General features: G+C 46.7%; 1 protein-coding gene across 3 annotated transcripts in view; it reads left to right on the top strand.

The window, feature by feature from the left end:
- INPP5A (inositol polyphosphate-5-phosphatase A) overlaps nucleotides 1-16,364 on the top strand; it is a 187,903-nt gene that overhangs the window by 50,222 nt on the left and 121,317 nt on the right. For all 3 annotated transcript variants that reach the window (XM_064663456.1, XM_064663455.1, XM_064663454.1), the window contains exons 3-4: nucleotides 5,130-5,230; nucleotides 5,764-5,851. In XM_064663456.1, the coding sequence (XP_064519526.1) occupies nucleotides 5,130-5,230; nucleotides 5,764-5,851 (189 nt within the window). The remainder of the gene's footprint in view (nucleotides 1-5,129; nucleotides 5,231-5,763; nucleotides 5,852-16,364) is intronic.

The following is a 16,364-nucleotide window of genomic DNA, read 5'->3' as shown; positions in this document are numbered from 1 at the left end:
ATCAGAATTTTGTCCCACTCATGCAAAGTGCCTGTGCCCCGGCTCACAGCCTCCATGTCAGTGCACAGGAAAATGTACAGGGGAATAAGAAGCTTTAAGAGCATGGAGGAAGCTGTTTGCAAGGGGGGGTGTAGGAGAGCAGAGAAAGGACTTTTATTGACTTCTTTATTTACTTAGGGCTTTTTTTCCTTTTCACCTCCTCCTTCTCCATGCCTTGTCCTTTCTCCAGCTGCACTGGGCAGGAAGAGTTCAGGAGCTGGAGCTATTGCAAACCTTCACTAATTTTAGTAACAGTCCTTTTGTGTTGTGTTCGAGGCAGACGGTCATTTTAGATGCAAACCTGGAGGCAGAGGGCTCTTTTCCCCTAGTGCAATTTTCCATGTTGCCTGATGTGTTTGAGAGTATTTTGAGCATTTACTTGTAGTTATACAGAAGTGAAAAGTTTACCTAAAAGCTAAAGGTCATCTTGGTATTGCTGCGTGGGAACTCGATGTGTTACTTGGGAAAGAGAGAAGAAGGAAGAAAAAAAAAAAAAACAAACAAATAACCCTCAAGCCAACCAAACAAAAAACCCCAAAATACAACAAAAACCCACCTAGCCACTCAAAGGTTGTTGCTTAATTATTTTAGTGGACTTAATGCTGTTTGTTTTATTAGAGAAGGTGATTAACCAAAAGCTCTGCTGCAGCCCCCAGCAGCTCTTGTGAGCTGAGGTCTCGGCCCTTTTTCAGAGGACTGGAAGTTGTGGATATTTCTTTTTCTTCTCTCCTGAAGCTTTTCCTCAAGTGGGGCCATTTGAGGGTTTTCTGGTTGGTTCAAATACATGGCCTGTGTCCAGGGTAGGGATGGGGGCCTGAGCTGCTGGAGCAGCACCACTGGTCTCTGGGTGTGCATTCCCTGGGAGTGCCTTTTTTTCATTTCTTCAGACTTACAGAAATTGAAAAGACTTGGAGTGCTTTGAGACCACACATGATAAATTGACTTGTACATATTTCACAGTTCAAAGGAAGCTAAAGCTCATGCTTTGTTAATTTTTTTGAGCAGTCCTGTGTATGGACAGTGAAGGCTCAGGCTCCTCTTGTGCCTGGGGTCTGAGCCTGGTCCCCTCGCTCCGGTGCCCACACTGCCCTCTGTGGGAGGCCTGGCCAGTGGCTCCTGCCCCAGCTTCAGCAGACCCTGACCCTCCCTGGCCTGTGGCACTCTGGGCTCAGGGCATCCCCACTGCCAGGGTCCCCTCCCTGTCCCCTCTCCGAAACAGTAGCAGTGGGAAGGTGTCAGATTTGTACTTTTCACCAGTTTTATATTCATTCAACTATGTTGGAGCACCTTGCTCAGTTACCCACATCCCTTAAAATAACTCCTGATTGTGGCTTCCTTTATGCTATTTTTGTGTATCCAGAAATTGAAAATAATGCCCAACTGCGTAACAACGTTGTGCTGCCGCGAATGCAAATTACGTGTTTATGTTGGTCTCGTGTGTGATCTTTAACCTCTGGCAACTGGGAGTTTTCTGCTCTGAAGTATTCATTACTCATTATTATGTACTGTTTGTTCTTCCATAAGAGTAGAAAACTAGTAAAAGGTAATGAAGCGGAGCCAATTTGCTCTTAGTTGGAGGAGTTTTATTATATGAGAAGACATAACTAATATTCAGGTATGCTTTAGTGGTTAAACCTGCGAGGAATGCTATGACAACCTCTACTAAGCCAATGCTGCTTCCCCATGGATATATCCTCATCAATATAAGGTTTTTTGGTTTCTTTGTTTTCCTTGGGGTTTTTTTAATACCGGCTGTGATTTCAGGTTCTCAAGGATTTAAATGCAAACCAAAAAACCTGTGTTCTGCATCTCACTTCAGAGACTGGGAGTGTTTTCTGTGGCTGCTGCAGCACAGTGGAATTGTTCTGCAGTGTTCTCTCAAGGCAGGACTTCCCTATTCAGGGCTCCCTGTAACTGATCGTGAATGTGAGATAGTTTATGCCTAGATCTTACATGAAATTGTTTATTTTACTTTTTTTGTCTTACCAGTTCATTAGTTTGATTAGCTGTGTACGAAGAGCCCATACTGAAGCAAACTTGTCGTAGTTAAAATGAGTAACACGGTGCTGGTTCTGCTGTGCCCACAGTTGATGTTACTGGGTGCATTGCCCTGGAACAGTGAGAATGGTTGGACTACAAGATTAAATAATTACAACTGTTTTCTGATGATGGTAACTTCACAGAGCCATCCAAATAGATGAGATCAGGATGTAGAGTCCAAAACTGATTTGGAGCAATAAAGCAGATGGGGAATTGGGGTGGCATTGTGTTGGGGAGCCACAGATGAGCTCTGTTCTGAAGTTCCACTCCGTGGGCTGTGTTTGGTTAGTATTTCTCTGCAGGTAGTGAACAAAGTGAACCAACCAGGTAAAGTAAGGATGCTCCATAGTCCTTCGCTGCTGCTGCACTCTGTGACGACAGGCTGGTGTCTGTGGTCCCTTGGGCAGCACCTTGGGAAGAAAAGAGGGAGTATCTATACAGGGATGCTTTCTCAGCAGCTTTCTCTTAGCTGTTTGTAAACCTGTAAAATCAACTAGTACTAATGTAAGCTTTCATAGTTATGGGAAGTATGCATCAGAGGAAAAGTATGTCCCAGTTGGGTATCATTTCTTGTAGTTCAGGGATTTTTTTAGCCAGCTGGTCTGTCACCTGCTTGCTGTTTTTGGTTTTTTTTTAATTAGACTTTCCTTTGAGTCCTGCTCTGGCTCATTCTTGGTCCCTAACAATGATGGTCTGTTTTAAAGCAAGATTTCTGATATTCCTGTTGGCAGAGAACAGCATTAATGAGCTAATGAAAGTGCTCAAAGATCCTCAAGCACCTGAGTGGGAGTATTTACCTGTAACACTGACAGCAGCTCCTTTCAGAGTGCTTCAGTGAGCAGGTCAGTGCCAAGATGTGTTTCATTGATGGGGAAGCTGAGGTACAGAGGAGGAAGTAACTGTCTGAAGTCACTCGGAGGCCCACAGCAGGACATTCCTTCTGTCCTTGAGGCTGACCCAGTGTAGATTGGCAACGCTGTAACTCCCTGGGACCTGGACACAGTGGTACTCCGGGTTCCCCTTGGCTCTGGTGTGCTTGAGCTGCTGCCAGGCCTCCCCTCGCTGAACTCTGTGGCTGCCTGTCCCACCACCCCCTCTGCTGCTGGCCCTGGCACCCCCAGCTGCTCCCACTGACAGGGACTGCTCCGGGCACTGATGGAGAGCAGTGTTCCAGGGATGTCCCCGAGGAAGGATATGCCACCAGCTGGTGACACACCTCACTGTCACCTTGCCCTCTTGTGCCTGATGGACACGTGGGCGTGTGCTCCGAGGAGGCTCCAGCAGGGACTGGCACTGTCTCCTGCCGGTGCCCATGGGCCCTCCCTGCTGCAGGACATCCCCAAGCAGGGCAGCTGTGCTGTCATGAGAAGGTGGCAGCTCAAAGCAGGACCCTGTGACTGCTTCTGGCTCAATGCTAAGCTGCTGTACTTTGGATTTTGCTGATCTTTAGTTCATTGTCTTTGAGCTTGATTGTCTAATGAGATTATTTGTGCAGTTGAGAATGAGGGATTTTGTACTCTGTCATCAGATCAAATGGCAGTTTGTCTCCGCTGTGGTTTAAAAGAAACATCCACAACTTCCAGTTGGGGTGTCCCATCCCTGGAAGCATTCCAGGCCAGTTTGGATGGGGCTTGAAGCAACCTGGTCTAGTGGAAGGTGTCCCTGTCCATGGCAGGGGTATGGAATGAGAAAAGACCTTTTAACAGTAATATTAATCACTTTTGATTTCCATAATTAAAAGCAAGACTGCAGTGGTTTACCACGTCTGTACGTTTTCAGAGTTGTAGGGTAGGCAATGAGTACAAAGGGAAAGAAATCACTGTTTTTTCAGCTGTCCTTCCCTGGGGTGTGTTGAAGGGAGAGCTCTCCAGTCCCCATGCCCACCTCCCACACGACTCTGCCCCAGTACAAGCAGGAGAGGTGCTGTGCCCCCCACATGTGGAGCACCCGAGCCTGCAGCCAAGGCCTGCACAGGGCAGCTGGTTTATGATTCTGCTGGGAGCAGCTGGTGGAAACCAGCTGTTCTTCCTCCCAGTGGCTGCACGGACAGCGTGGGCCTGTGCTGGCTGGAGCTGCCCAGGGCCACCTTTCAGAAGTCAGGGAATCCTATTTCAGATTTTAGCGTGTTCTCTCCCCATGTGCTTGCACTGGCGCATCATTTATCGTTTCAGACTGTTCCCTTTTAGAATGGAAGTAGTTCTGCAGCTCGTGTCTGTTAATTTACAGTAAGAAGTGGAATACAAGTTGTAGAGACTCAGTATCAACACAGAAACATTTTGGATGTGGTGTTTAAAGTGCTGAATAGAGACAACATAGAGAGAATTCCGTAGGACAGATTAACATGGAATGGGTGTTCAAAGCAGCAGCAAATTTATAAACACTTGATTTATAAACATTTGATTTGATGCATGCTGCGAGACAGAAGCATTCTAGGTTTTTGGTATGGTAATTGCATCCTAGTGCTGACTGCTTAGTATCTAAGATATTTGCAGTGTACAAGACTAATACCTGGAATAGCATGATGGATTTCTGTGCCTCGTGTGTTAGATATGTGTGTGTACCATAGTGTGTGTGTTATTTAAATACTTTTGTAAATAAGATACTCTGTAGATAAAAATATCAAACACAACAGCTAATCAGCATTGGGAAATTTTGTAAAAGTGGAAAGAAACCCACTTAATTTAATTGAGGTGTTTGAACTCTTCCACCTCCCAGACAAGGAGATGTTTTGATCATCTTAATGACATCAGGTCCTCTTTGAGGGGAGTTGAAAGAGTTTATTTGTATTTTAAATCCCTAGGAACTAATTTATAGTTAAAAAGGAAAATATTAACTTAGAACACTTGAGATAATTACTGTGTATTATGTCTTTTATGTGGATAGCAAATGATGCTCCCCTTGCTGCTTATTGCTGTTGTGCCAGTTACCTCTCAGGTAGCAGCTGCCAGCCCTCTCCATCCAGGGGACACACCTGGATGTGTGTCCTTCATGCTGTGTGACCAGAGCTGCGGACACAGCTTTGTTAAAACTGGCTTTTCTCTCTGTTCCAGGTCGTCCATGCACACAAACCCCACTTCATGGCTTTACACTGTCAAGAATTCGGAGGGAAAAACTATGAAGCTTCCATGTCTCACGTGGACAAGTTCGTGAAGTAAGTGTTGGGGGGCCCTGGCCGGGCGCCCCCGGAGCCGGGGACAAGGGCAGAAGTGATCAGTCACCGGCGGAACCGCGGAGCTTCCCCCGGGAATGTTTTAATTTATCGCCTCCAAATCCCCGGGAGATGGGAGCGAACGGGGGCGTGCGGGGACGAGCCGGGACCGCGCGCGCCCTCTGCGGGCGGCGGGCGGCGGTGCAGCGGCGGGGATGGGGTAACGCTGGGACCGCGGGGCCTTCGGCACAAATTACCCAAATACACGGAGTTTTGTGGGCATCGGTGGCCCGCGTCCTTCCCAGCCGTGTCCAAACGGCGCTGAGGAACTCAAGATCTACGTCGGAGGTGCCGCTGACCATGGGAGCTTTAGAGTGTCCGGGCAGGTGGCTGTGCCGGGGACACCTCTGCCCATGGAATTCCCCCCGGGGGTTCCTTTGAGTGATGCTGGGAACATCACAGCACAGAGCAATGCCGAGGCAATGCCGTACCGTTGCACCTCCCTTTACATGTTCAATCTCTTCTTTCTCTTTCAGAGAATTGTTATCAAGTGATGCAATGAAAGATTACAACAGAGCTCGAGTTTACCTGGATGAGAACTATAAATCACAGGAGCATTTCACGGTAAATTTCTTTATCTCACAAGTTCAGTTCAACCAAAGGTGAATTTCTTCGATTTGGGGGTTTTGACCCATGTGGGAATATGAGCTGTTTCCATCCTGATGATGATTACATCTTTACTCAGAGCGTTTACTCCGTGGAATGCGTACGTGCTGGTCTCACAGGGGTGCATCCGTCTGAAATGAGTAGAATATCAGTATGCACAGGCTTTTGTTTAAAATGATCGTCAAAGGCCTTTTTTTCCTCCAATAACTAACCTTGGTGGCTCCTGCCATGGGAGTCACCTCCCATTCCAGAGCCTGGCAGTGTCTGGCAGTGTGAGGTGGTGCCAGTGAGCTGGTGACGGTGCTGGTAAGGGCTCAGGGCTGCTGTCGGGGATCTCCTGAGCTGGCTCACAGCCCCGCTGGCCTGGGGCACAGTGTGAAGAGCCAGAGCACAGGTTTGCACTAGCACATGAGTGGTGTTTAGGTACACATAAATCCATGTGTGCAGGACTGCCTTTCCTGCAGAGCAGGAGGGCTCGTGTGGCCGTCGCCAGGGCTGTGTGTTGTGCCAACACGTCTGCTCTTTGTCCGGGTGGTCACTGCTGGGTTGTACAGGAAAGAACAGCCCTTTGGAGGTGAATAGTGACATCTGCCCTCTCCCTGGGGCAGCAACTTCCTTCTCCCCCAGGATGCTCCTCAGAGGAGCCTGGCTCCCCAGTGCCTCTGGGCTCTCTCTGGCACCAGAGGTGGTGCTGCCCAGTGGCCAAATACAGTGCCTGTGACACAGTTCGGACAAGGAGAAACCATCCCCTGGCACGCACACAAACCCCAGCTTGGAGGCATATAAGTTTGGAGGATAAGAACCTGGACAGGTTCTTATTTATTCCTTTTTTTAATTACTCTGGCTAGAAACCTAGCTAGCGTGGAACTGGAGGGGAGGCATCAGTGTTATTTTCTCTTCCTCATCAAAGAAGAGAAAAACAAGATTATGAACTTTATTGAGCCTTAGTGGGACAAGCCTCAGCCAGTAACGTGGAAACTGTCTTCTGAAGGTTTCAGAAAGTGCCAGTAGGTGAAGGGCAGTAGGACAGAGCTGCATGTTTTGGAGTCACTCACAGGTCAGAGCTGCATCCAGATAAACCCACGCCCTGGCAGAGACCCTGCGGGGTCCTGCAGCAGGTGCCTCCTGGTGTGGGCAGGGGAACTGCATTACCTGATTGACCTTCAGCCAGATGAGGTCTAGAAGTCCCTTCCAGCTGAGACCTTTCTGTGATACAGGACAAAAGGATAATTATCTGTGATCTTAATTTGGGAAACAACATAGAAGACTAATGCAATCTATAACAAAATGCAACTTCTTTTTAAAGATGACCACAGTACTTTATAATATTGAAGTTGTTTTATTTAGCATGAGGTACGTTTATTTTTTATGCCACTATGTTGAATAAAAGGGCTGTTACAGAAGCTGACAAGAATACCAGTCATAGAGTATGTGCTCTTTGTGTCTCTGTGAAGAACTCTGTATTTTGCAAAGTTCCCAGTTCAAGAGATAACATGCCTTCTTGTTTCACATACCAGCATTATTTTCTAGCCAATGTGTTTTCTTGCAGTATTCCCCAACAACCTTTGTATTTCTCCCTTTCCTGTCATAAGTACTACTTTGCATATTTTTTTCTTCTAATTCTTCATTTATTAAAGGTGTCAATATATTCAATAAAGGGGGGGGGGAAAGACTGCTTCTACCAATATTATTTTCTGTGGAAAGCAATGTAACCAAACACATATTATTATTATTATTATTATTATTATTTGTTTAAATTGCCCTCTGTTGAACTGTTGGGGGGGAGCACTCTAGAAAGGATTTACAGGTTGTGGTGACAGATTTGAACAAGCTCCCGGTGCAGTGCTGTCATTCAAGGAGGAATGTGACCCCTGAAAGTGGAGCTAGTGGAGAAGGAGTGTAGAAAACATGGTGATTTTGTCTCTATACAGACAAGGCAAAGCAGCACAGGTATTCTGGGATCCATTTGGACTGTACAGGTGTTCTGGAATCTAAGTCTTGCATCATAATTTTTAGAAGCACAGTGAAAAGATGGTCTCATAGAATGATGTTTCTGGGTTTTTTCTGTCTATTGTTTTCAACCTGTAAGAACCTTTTAGAGCTGAATCAGCTCAGTGTGGAAAAGGGAAAACCTAAAAGATGAGTGATTATTCAATGATGTTTTGTGTTACTATCACTGAGAAGATAGTACACTGAGAGGAGTATAAAACACTCCCCTTATAAAACACTTAGGGGAGTGTTTTATACCTTCCCTGCTAGACTGTAGTAGCAGTGGCTTGGAACCAAAGCCCAAAAACTTAGAAAGGAGAGAGGCTGCACCTTCATACTGAGCTCCTTAACATTCTGACTTCTTGGAGTCTGCTCTCTGACACTGAATGCTGACAGTCCTTGTACTCAGTTCCTGCAACTGCTGTCAGGAATCAAAGAGTCATAGAAATGGTGTTTTACACACATGCTTTGAGCTGGCAGTTCTCCAGCTCCTCTGCTCAGTGCGTGTATTTGTAACTTACACTGGGTGACTGCCTGAGTGGGGGATTCACATGTGGTGTGTCCATTTAGGGTAAAGGTTTGGTCTTATCTCCAGTGTGGTTTGGCTTGCACGATGTCATGCATCTACTTGTTTCCTCATTAGTTGTGTTTGCAAAGTTCTGTAACTTCTGTGGGCTTTTTTCCATCCCTTCTAAGGCATAAACTTGGCAGTAGATGGTGACCTTGTTGTTATTATATTATTACCTCTCTGTCTCTGAAATATAAACATTTATCACATATATTATTGTATAATGCTATTTTCTTGAGAAAGGGAGAAGCCCAAGCAGTTGCAGTTTGGTTAACCTTGAGCCCTGCTGTTCTCACATCCCCTTTTCTGGAAGGTTTGGCATCACTTCCTCTGTAAGGCTTTCCTTGGCTTGGCTCCTGCAAAGCTAAACCAGACTTTGCTGCCCACAGTTACTCAGTTTGCCTGTGATAGGACTGACAGGCAGGTCTGAGACAGCACTGTCAGCAGCCTGTCCCTTCAGCACAAAGCCTCTGTTTCTGGCTCATGGCAGCATAGGGGGGTGAGTTCCACACGAGAAATAACAACCCGGTGTGATAAGGAGGTGTTTCTAGGGGAGTGATTTGGTTTTAAAAACTTCAATAACTCAGTGTGTATTAAGGATCAAAATGGTTCATTTGGCTTAATCAGAGACATAAAGCTTAATATCAGGATTTGTCATTTATGGTCACATACACTGAATCTGGTATAGAAGTGACTGGTTTTAGGTTTCGGATTTGTTCGAAGAGGGGGAGGAGTCGTGACGAGGGAGAGAACTGAGCTTTGGTGGGTTGGGTTTGTTCTGCTGGGAATGGTGGTAGGATGAGACTGTGTGGGATTTTGTTCCACTCAAAACTTACTAAACTCATGCACAAAGTAACCTCCAGGCTGAGCAGTGAGTGCATGGCCAAGGAAGGTGCTGGGGTGGCAAGACCATGTCCCAGAGATAAACTCAGCTTGCAGGCTCTGCAGGTCGGGCTGGGGAGGAGGCAGCTTTGGACAGCAACTCCTGACCCAGGGCTTTGGTAAAGGCCAGGCCTTGGGAGCAGCAGAGGTGTCACGGGGGGCACAGGGATGAAGCAGCTTGTGTCATGCTTTGGAGAAACACAGCTTTATCAGATTTAAAACTTACCTGAAGATTAATCTCTTGGCAGAGAGTGGCTGCATTAGAGCTGACGCCTGTCAGCTCTGTGAAGGTGGCAGTGCTGGAGAGCTCCCAGCAGTTATGGATGAGGCTGGTGGGTGACAGGCCTGCAGGCCTAATGAGGGCTTCCCAGAAATTTCATATGAACTAAACTGGCAGCTCTGCTGCTGTCCCAGTTCTGACTGGAAATACTGATGGCAAATGAGTGTGGACAGACTGGCTCCCATGCTAACCAGAGGTTTCAGACACTCGAACAGCTTGGCAAGGCTTTGTGAAAGGCAGCCTCCTGTAAGTCCTTGTTTGAAAGCATGATACTTTCTTTTGACATATAAAATGTCACTTAGGAGGTAGATCTTGTCAGAGAATGTACATTTAGTGAAGAGAGAAGACAGAAACAAGAAAAGTGAAATAAGGCTGAGAAGCTGAGAAATTCAGTACATTGCTTTTATTTGTTTGTGACTACACTCAATGGACTTCACTCTTAATAAAGCAGATCTTTGCAGTTGTATTGATTTTTCCCAACATCTCATTATTTACATTCTATGTTAATTTTATTGTACTTGGTGTATTTCATGGAAGGGGTAAATTATAAATCTTGACACTTTTCTTATGTGAGGAGTTACTCAAAAATAGTTGGGTTTGTTGAACTTTTACATTTTGATACTTCTGAAATAGCCCAAGTTAATGGTAAATAAGGTATTTTCATACTGGAATAAGAACATTCATGCTGAAGCTGAATAGCAGCCAGAAATATGTTGATGTTGTCATCAAATCCATAACTATTTTTGTATGAAAACATGTCAGTATAATTGGTGACATTTTTATTGCAACTAGATAAAATCTAGTTGGTTTGTGCCCTGTATTTATTGATTTCTTGAGTACTCAATTAAGGTTTTATATTGCTTAGGAAATGCTTTTTTTCTTTTTCATTGTTCAGAGAAAGCAGAGGAAACCCCTGTGTAGCTTAAACCTCCCTGCTGTGTTGAACACATGGTTTCTGTAGGTTGAGAGAGAATCTTTAGTGCATCAAGTCAATTCTGAGGGTCCTGGCAAACCAGACCTCCAAGAGTGAGCAGGTCACCAGCTCGAGTGTTCTGTGGGCGTGTTGGGAGCTATGTGGTCAGAACGGCCCTTAGCTGATGTGTAGAAGCATCAGCCCAGTGGGGTAATTGCTTTACTTCCCAATATAGGTTTGTTTTTAAGAAATAAGCAGAATCCTTCATTGCCTGTCTGCCTGCTCAGCCCCACAGGTGACCTTGCAGTGAACAAAGAGCCATTGGGCTCTACATGTGATGTGCTGAAGTTCCATCTTCCTCCTCTTAGTAAGGGTGCAGTGCACTGCAATTAGCTCATTGCATAGCAGAGTTTTATTGAAATTAAACCAGGAAAATACATTTTTTGAAACCACCATTTCTGACATTTTTGGATTTTGTACTTCTGGTAGCAGTTGATTGAATGGAGAGAGGCTGCTGTGCTCGCACAGCTCCCTGCTTCCAAAGGACAGGTTCAGTGAGATAGTGATTGAAATGGAACTTCTTTTCAATAACCACCTTGGAGGTGGACAAAGATAGGATACAAATGGAGAATACAGCAGTAACAGGCCTTTTTCTGCCAGGCTTTCTGTCCCCACCCCTGCCAAACCGGTGCTCGGGTTACAGAGGCCAAGAGGTTTTGGGTGCCAAAGGTGATAGAGGCACCATTCAGTCGGTGTGGGTGTCCTGCCATCACAGGTCCTCGGGGGTGTGGGGAGCTGCCTGTCCCTCAGGCCCCATGCTGCACTTTGGGGTGCTCCCATCCAGCCCATGTCCCTGCTCCAGGTGGCACGGCGCTGTCCCTAGGCAGGATGGGGGCCAGCAGCTGAGCAGTGCCCAGTGCTCCTTTGTGGGGACAGGAGACACCAGCCTGTGGGAACACTTAACATAAAGACAGTCTGGGCACTGCCAGGGTGTGTAGGAAAAGGTTGTGCTTTTTGGTTTTTTCCCCTGATTGTTTTGACTTCACACACTCTGTACCAGTAGTTTTGTTTTAATGTAAAACGTGTCTTACACTGAGGTAGACGAAACACTGGTGGCCTGCAGCGGCATCTAGGACAGAGCTTTGCTCAAGTCATTATGCTTGATAGCATTAATCTGAGCCAGTATAATGGGGGGCTCTAGTGGGGAGCAGTGGTCCTAAAAATACACGTGGACAACATGTTATTCAAGTGTGTTATTTTACCTTAAAATTATATCTGCACATTACTGAGAGAATAGTAAAGTTAATTTTTGTTAGATTAATGATACTTGAGTAATATTTTTGGTTGAGCCGAGTTCGAATAATTGGCCATTAATTGAAAAAGGAAATTGAAATGAATTTATCTTGTACATAAATCATGTCATAGTTATTAATGGGTCCTAGAAAATATCGGCCTGTTCCCAGAAATGGATGGTGTACAGTGATTCTCCTGAGCTTATTAGCTCTGGCAATTTCAAGTTTGGTTAAGTAAAAAAGATGATTTAGGAAGAGAGACGTAATTAAATTGAATATTGGGGGAATTCACATGCCTGATGAGTTCTCAGCCTGCTTCTTCATTAACAGTTTTACAGAATGTTCAGGCTTTGCAGAAAGGCAGGATTTCCCCAGGAGATGGAGCTGGAGCACCAGACTGCAGTGCTGGGGTGCCTGTGACAGCCTCGTGGGCACTGGACCCTCCAGGGCAGCTCGCTGGGACCCCACACTGCGGCTGGGACATGTGGTGCCATCAGAGTGTGAGGGCACAGCGGGATACGTGGTGCCATCGGAGTGTGAGGGCACACTGGGACATGTGGTGCCATCGGAGTGTGAGGGCACACTGGGACATGTGGTGCCATCGGAGTGTGAGGGCACACTGGGACATGTGGTGCCATCGGAGTGTGAGGGCACACTGGGACATGTGGTGCCATCGGAGTGTGAGGGCACACTGGGACACACAGTGCCACTGGAGTGTGAGGGCACGTTTGGGCACTTGCTGCTGATGGGCTGTCAGGGCACGTGTGGACACTCAAACACATGGAGTGTGTCCTTCCCCTCAGCCCCGGCTGGGACGAGCACTCTGGCTCTGAGGAGGCCTGGGAAGGGCTCTGCTGCCACTGGGATGTCGATCACAATCTCACATATGTCACTGTCTGTCACTGTGACTCGCTGCTGAACAGGAGGCTTTGGAGTGTGTTTTCTTGCTTCTCTGTTTACTGTAGTCTTGATCTGAATTTTCCTCTGCTACTCACATTAGCCTGTTTCCACTTACTCCTTCTTCCTTCCTCTCCTTTCCATGGAATTCTATTTTGTACCAGTGTTTGTTTTTATAATGATATCTGTGAGAATTATGCCAATCCAGTGAAGTAGGAATTTGTCTGAGTGGGTGGCAGCAGCAGTGCCTGTCCCCAGAGATGGGGACAGGGCTGCCCTGCAAGGGAAGGTGATGCCACAGAAGGAGCCAGGAGTGTCACTCAGACTCTTCTCAAATTAGCTCCTGTGGAGTTCATCCAGGGAAGGATCTTCTGGGATGGAAAAAAGGCCAGACTCCTTTCTAAGGCACATGTGAGAAACCTGCAAGTGTTCTATCATCACCAGCCTCCCACATCACTCCTGAGCAAACGCTTCCCTCTGCCTCACTGTTGTTTTGGGTTTTTTCCCTAAGAAATGATTAAGTATAAATATTTTTAAACAAATCTTACTCTGCCAGTTCTTTGGGAGTTTTTTTGTTGGTACTCCAGTGTGTGGGAGCTGCGTAAGGCTGTAAGGCTGGTGGCAATGAGAGGGTTCCTGGGTGGAGGGCTGTGTGGTGATCCTGGGTGAGGGCTGGCAGCGGAGCACTTGGGTGTTTCCTACTTGGGTATTTGTGTAATCTTTACTTTCTGCTAACTCCGCTCCTAGGTAGAATAAAAGGAATAAAACTGTTGGAAAAACATGCTAGTCTTCCTCATAAAGGCCCCTAAAATTCCAAAAGCAGAGAAGTGGTTCTGGTGAGGTGTATGTGTTAGCAAAAGGGAAGTGGAAAAATGAGGGTTTAAAGCCCATTTGTAGGAAATACAAGCAATGCAAAGCAGGATAGAGCCTCGTGGTGGCAGTGCCTGTCAGGAATCGAGGCTGGTACCACTCGGTGGAGACTTCACTGCTTCTGCACATCTTCCAGCAGCTCTTGCCTCATCGTGTTCATCCTCATCTTGTTCATTAAAACCCAGAATCTCTTCCTGTTACAGCCTCCTGCTTTTTGAGGGGTTTTGATGACATACACTGTTGGGAGCTTTTTGAAATGTGCATCACGAAGTTTGACCTCTTCATTAGCTTTTATCTTTTTTAATTGAAAAAACGGGGTTCATGAAGGGAGCTGGTGAATGTCGAAGTTAATCCTACAGCTTCTGACAAAGTCCTGGAAAAATGATTGTAGAAGTATTGTCATTCTGTGACATGGACATGTATTTACAACCACCTGAAATGAAATCTCCCACTTAATTTCTTAGGGAACTAAGTTGTCTGTCAGGTAATTGCTTCCAATCTCTTCTGGATGGGAAATGGGATCTGAAAGGTGTTTCCAAAGTAGAACCTTCCTCTGGTTTTGACTTGTCTTTTCTATGCATTTTTAAAACAAATCTTTTAAGACGGTGACAGAGTTCTTGCTGGGAGGAATTTCATGGCTTATCTTCTACCTGTTTTCTGACACTTCTATATAATTGGAAGACGAGGAATAATTACAAAACAGTAAGGGATTTCACAGATCAGTAGCCCAATAATGCAGCCTTGGGTCAATCTCTTTTGTTTACAAATGTGCTGTTGCTGAGGAAATTGGCAATAAAGCAGCTTCTTTATCTGCAGAATCGTTATTCTGTTTGTATCAGCTATGGATTTACAGTCTATATGGAATTGCATTTTCTGTGGGCTGTGGATTTGATATTCAGAATTTCACCCCACAGTTGTGCAACAGGCTACATGGAAAAAAGTGAGGTTATTTATAAGGAATAATTATAACCTGGTTTTGTAGAAACCCATCCATCTAAAAATCAGCTGAAATACTTGAAATTAAATTATAGACCGTCTGAACACAAGAGGAAATCAACTATTTCTAAGCTTCTGAAGGTTAAAAAAAGAGTTTCTCTGATTGCTGCTGGAGAAGGGAGGTTAACCCAAAAAACGTAGCTCTCCTTTGAGGCAGGGGTGCTGTGCTGGCAGGTCCTGGGAGGTGCCTCCCTGCACACGGGTGGCCCTGGTGCCCGTGTTTGCATTCAGCATTTCCCGGGAGCTGTGGGTGCCTGCGATGGGCAGCCCGGTGGGTGCAGGACACGACTGCCCGGCGGCTCTGTGGGGGCATCGGGAGAGCCCGGCCGAGGAGGGACACCCCGCAGCGGTGAGGGGGGCGGGCAGGCCTGCAGTCCCGCTGCCCTGGCCCTAGGGCTTGTCCCCAGCCCTCCAACCACCCCTGCCAGCCCTTGGCCAGCACTGCCTGGAGCGCTGGAGGGAGCTGGCAGGTTGTGAGCAGGAACCTGAACCGCATCAGTCAGACCTTTCCGCGTGGGCCCCGTGCCCTCCCTTGCTTTGCGGGAGATTTCACAGTGGGCAGCAATTGGGATTTTGTTTCCCTTCCCCTGCTTCTTGTTGTGTGGGGGAGAACCCGGAGGGCTCTGTGGGAGCATGGGCAGCTCCCAGTGCTGGGCCAGTGGGCAGCAGGTGACCTGCAGCGCTGCTGTGGGCCGTGGATGGAGCAGAGCTGCTCTTGTTTCAGTGTAGGAGCGTGTGGCATTTTTGTTTGCTTCTGCTTTATTGCATATTTAATTATTGTATGTTTTCAAAGTAATTTGTCCAAAGATTTATGAAACAGTTATTGGTTAGCTCAACACATACCTCAAACAGTAACTCTTCTCAATCATCTGCCATTTGTTTGACATCTCTGCATTTGACAGTCCAGCAATACTGCACAGATATTTCCAAGGCTTTAACTTGGAGTCCTTGGCACCTTAGGGCCTGTTGCCTGCTTTTTGCATGATGGTTCTCAAGTTTTATTTAGCTATTTTCCTGTTTTTGTAGTACATAATACTTAAATTTATTCTTCTTAATCCACTCTTGAAGAATAAATATAGTTCAGTTTAATACATAAATCTGTTGCATGCAAACAGTAAACAATTTTGAGGGAAAACATGGTTAATAGACATTTTCACGTACTGTGAATGGAATTCAAGCCCTGTTTTCAGTTCTTTTAGTTTAGTAAAGTTTGTTTGCAGTCCACGAGCACAGCAAATCTTCCGGAGGTGAAAGGAAGAAAAACTCCTCAGCAGAGGAGCCGGGAGCAGGGCTCTGCACGGGAGAGGCTGTCCTGGTACAGACACAAGTCTCGCAGCTTTGATCGTGGCATCCATCCCCTCCCTGAGCGCAGGGATTCCCATCGCTGTCCCCAGGCCCTGTGCCGTGTGACAGCGGGTGCAGCAGAGCCAAACCGTGCCCTGGGCTGTCGCTGCCACACACCAGGGGCTCAGTGCCCCGGCTCCCTGGTGGGCACCAGGTGTGCGGATGCTGCGATTGTGCCCCGTGTTTGCTGTGAGCACCTCCCAGCCTGGCTGGGGTGGGGGCCAGAGAGCTTCCCAAAGGCAGAAAGGAGAGCAGAGGATTGCTTGGTGCCTGTCATCTGCCGTTCATCCGCGAGAGGCCTGTGCCAAGGATTCACAACTTCCCACAGCACTGCCCTGCCAGCACCTGCTCTCTGTGAGTGCCTCGGTACCTGCTGTGTTCTGCACGTCTCGGGGACATTGAAGTGCTGTGCAGTGTATTTACTCAAACCTAATCCTTCC

This window comes from Pseudopipra pipra, chromosome 8, assembly GCF_036250125.1.
Source record: "Pseudopipra pipra isolate bDixPip1 chromosome 8, bDixPip1.hap1, whole genome shotgun sequence".
NCBI lineage: Eukaryota > Metazoa > Chordata > Aves > Passeriformes > Pipridae > Pseudopipra > Pseudopipra pipra.
Note: the sequence above shows the minus strand (reverse complement) of the source record. Positions and strands in the feature narration are given on the sequence as shown.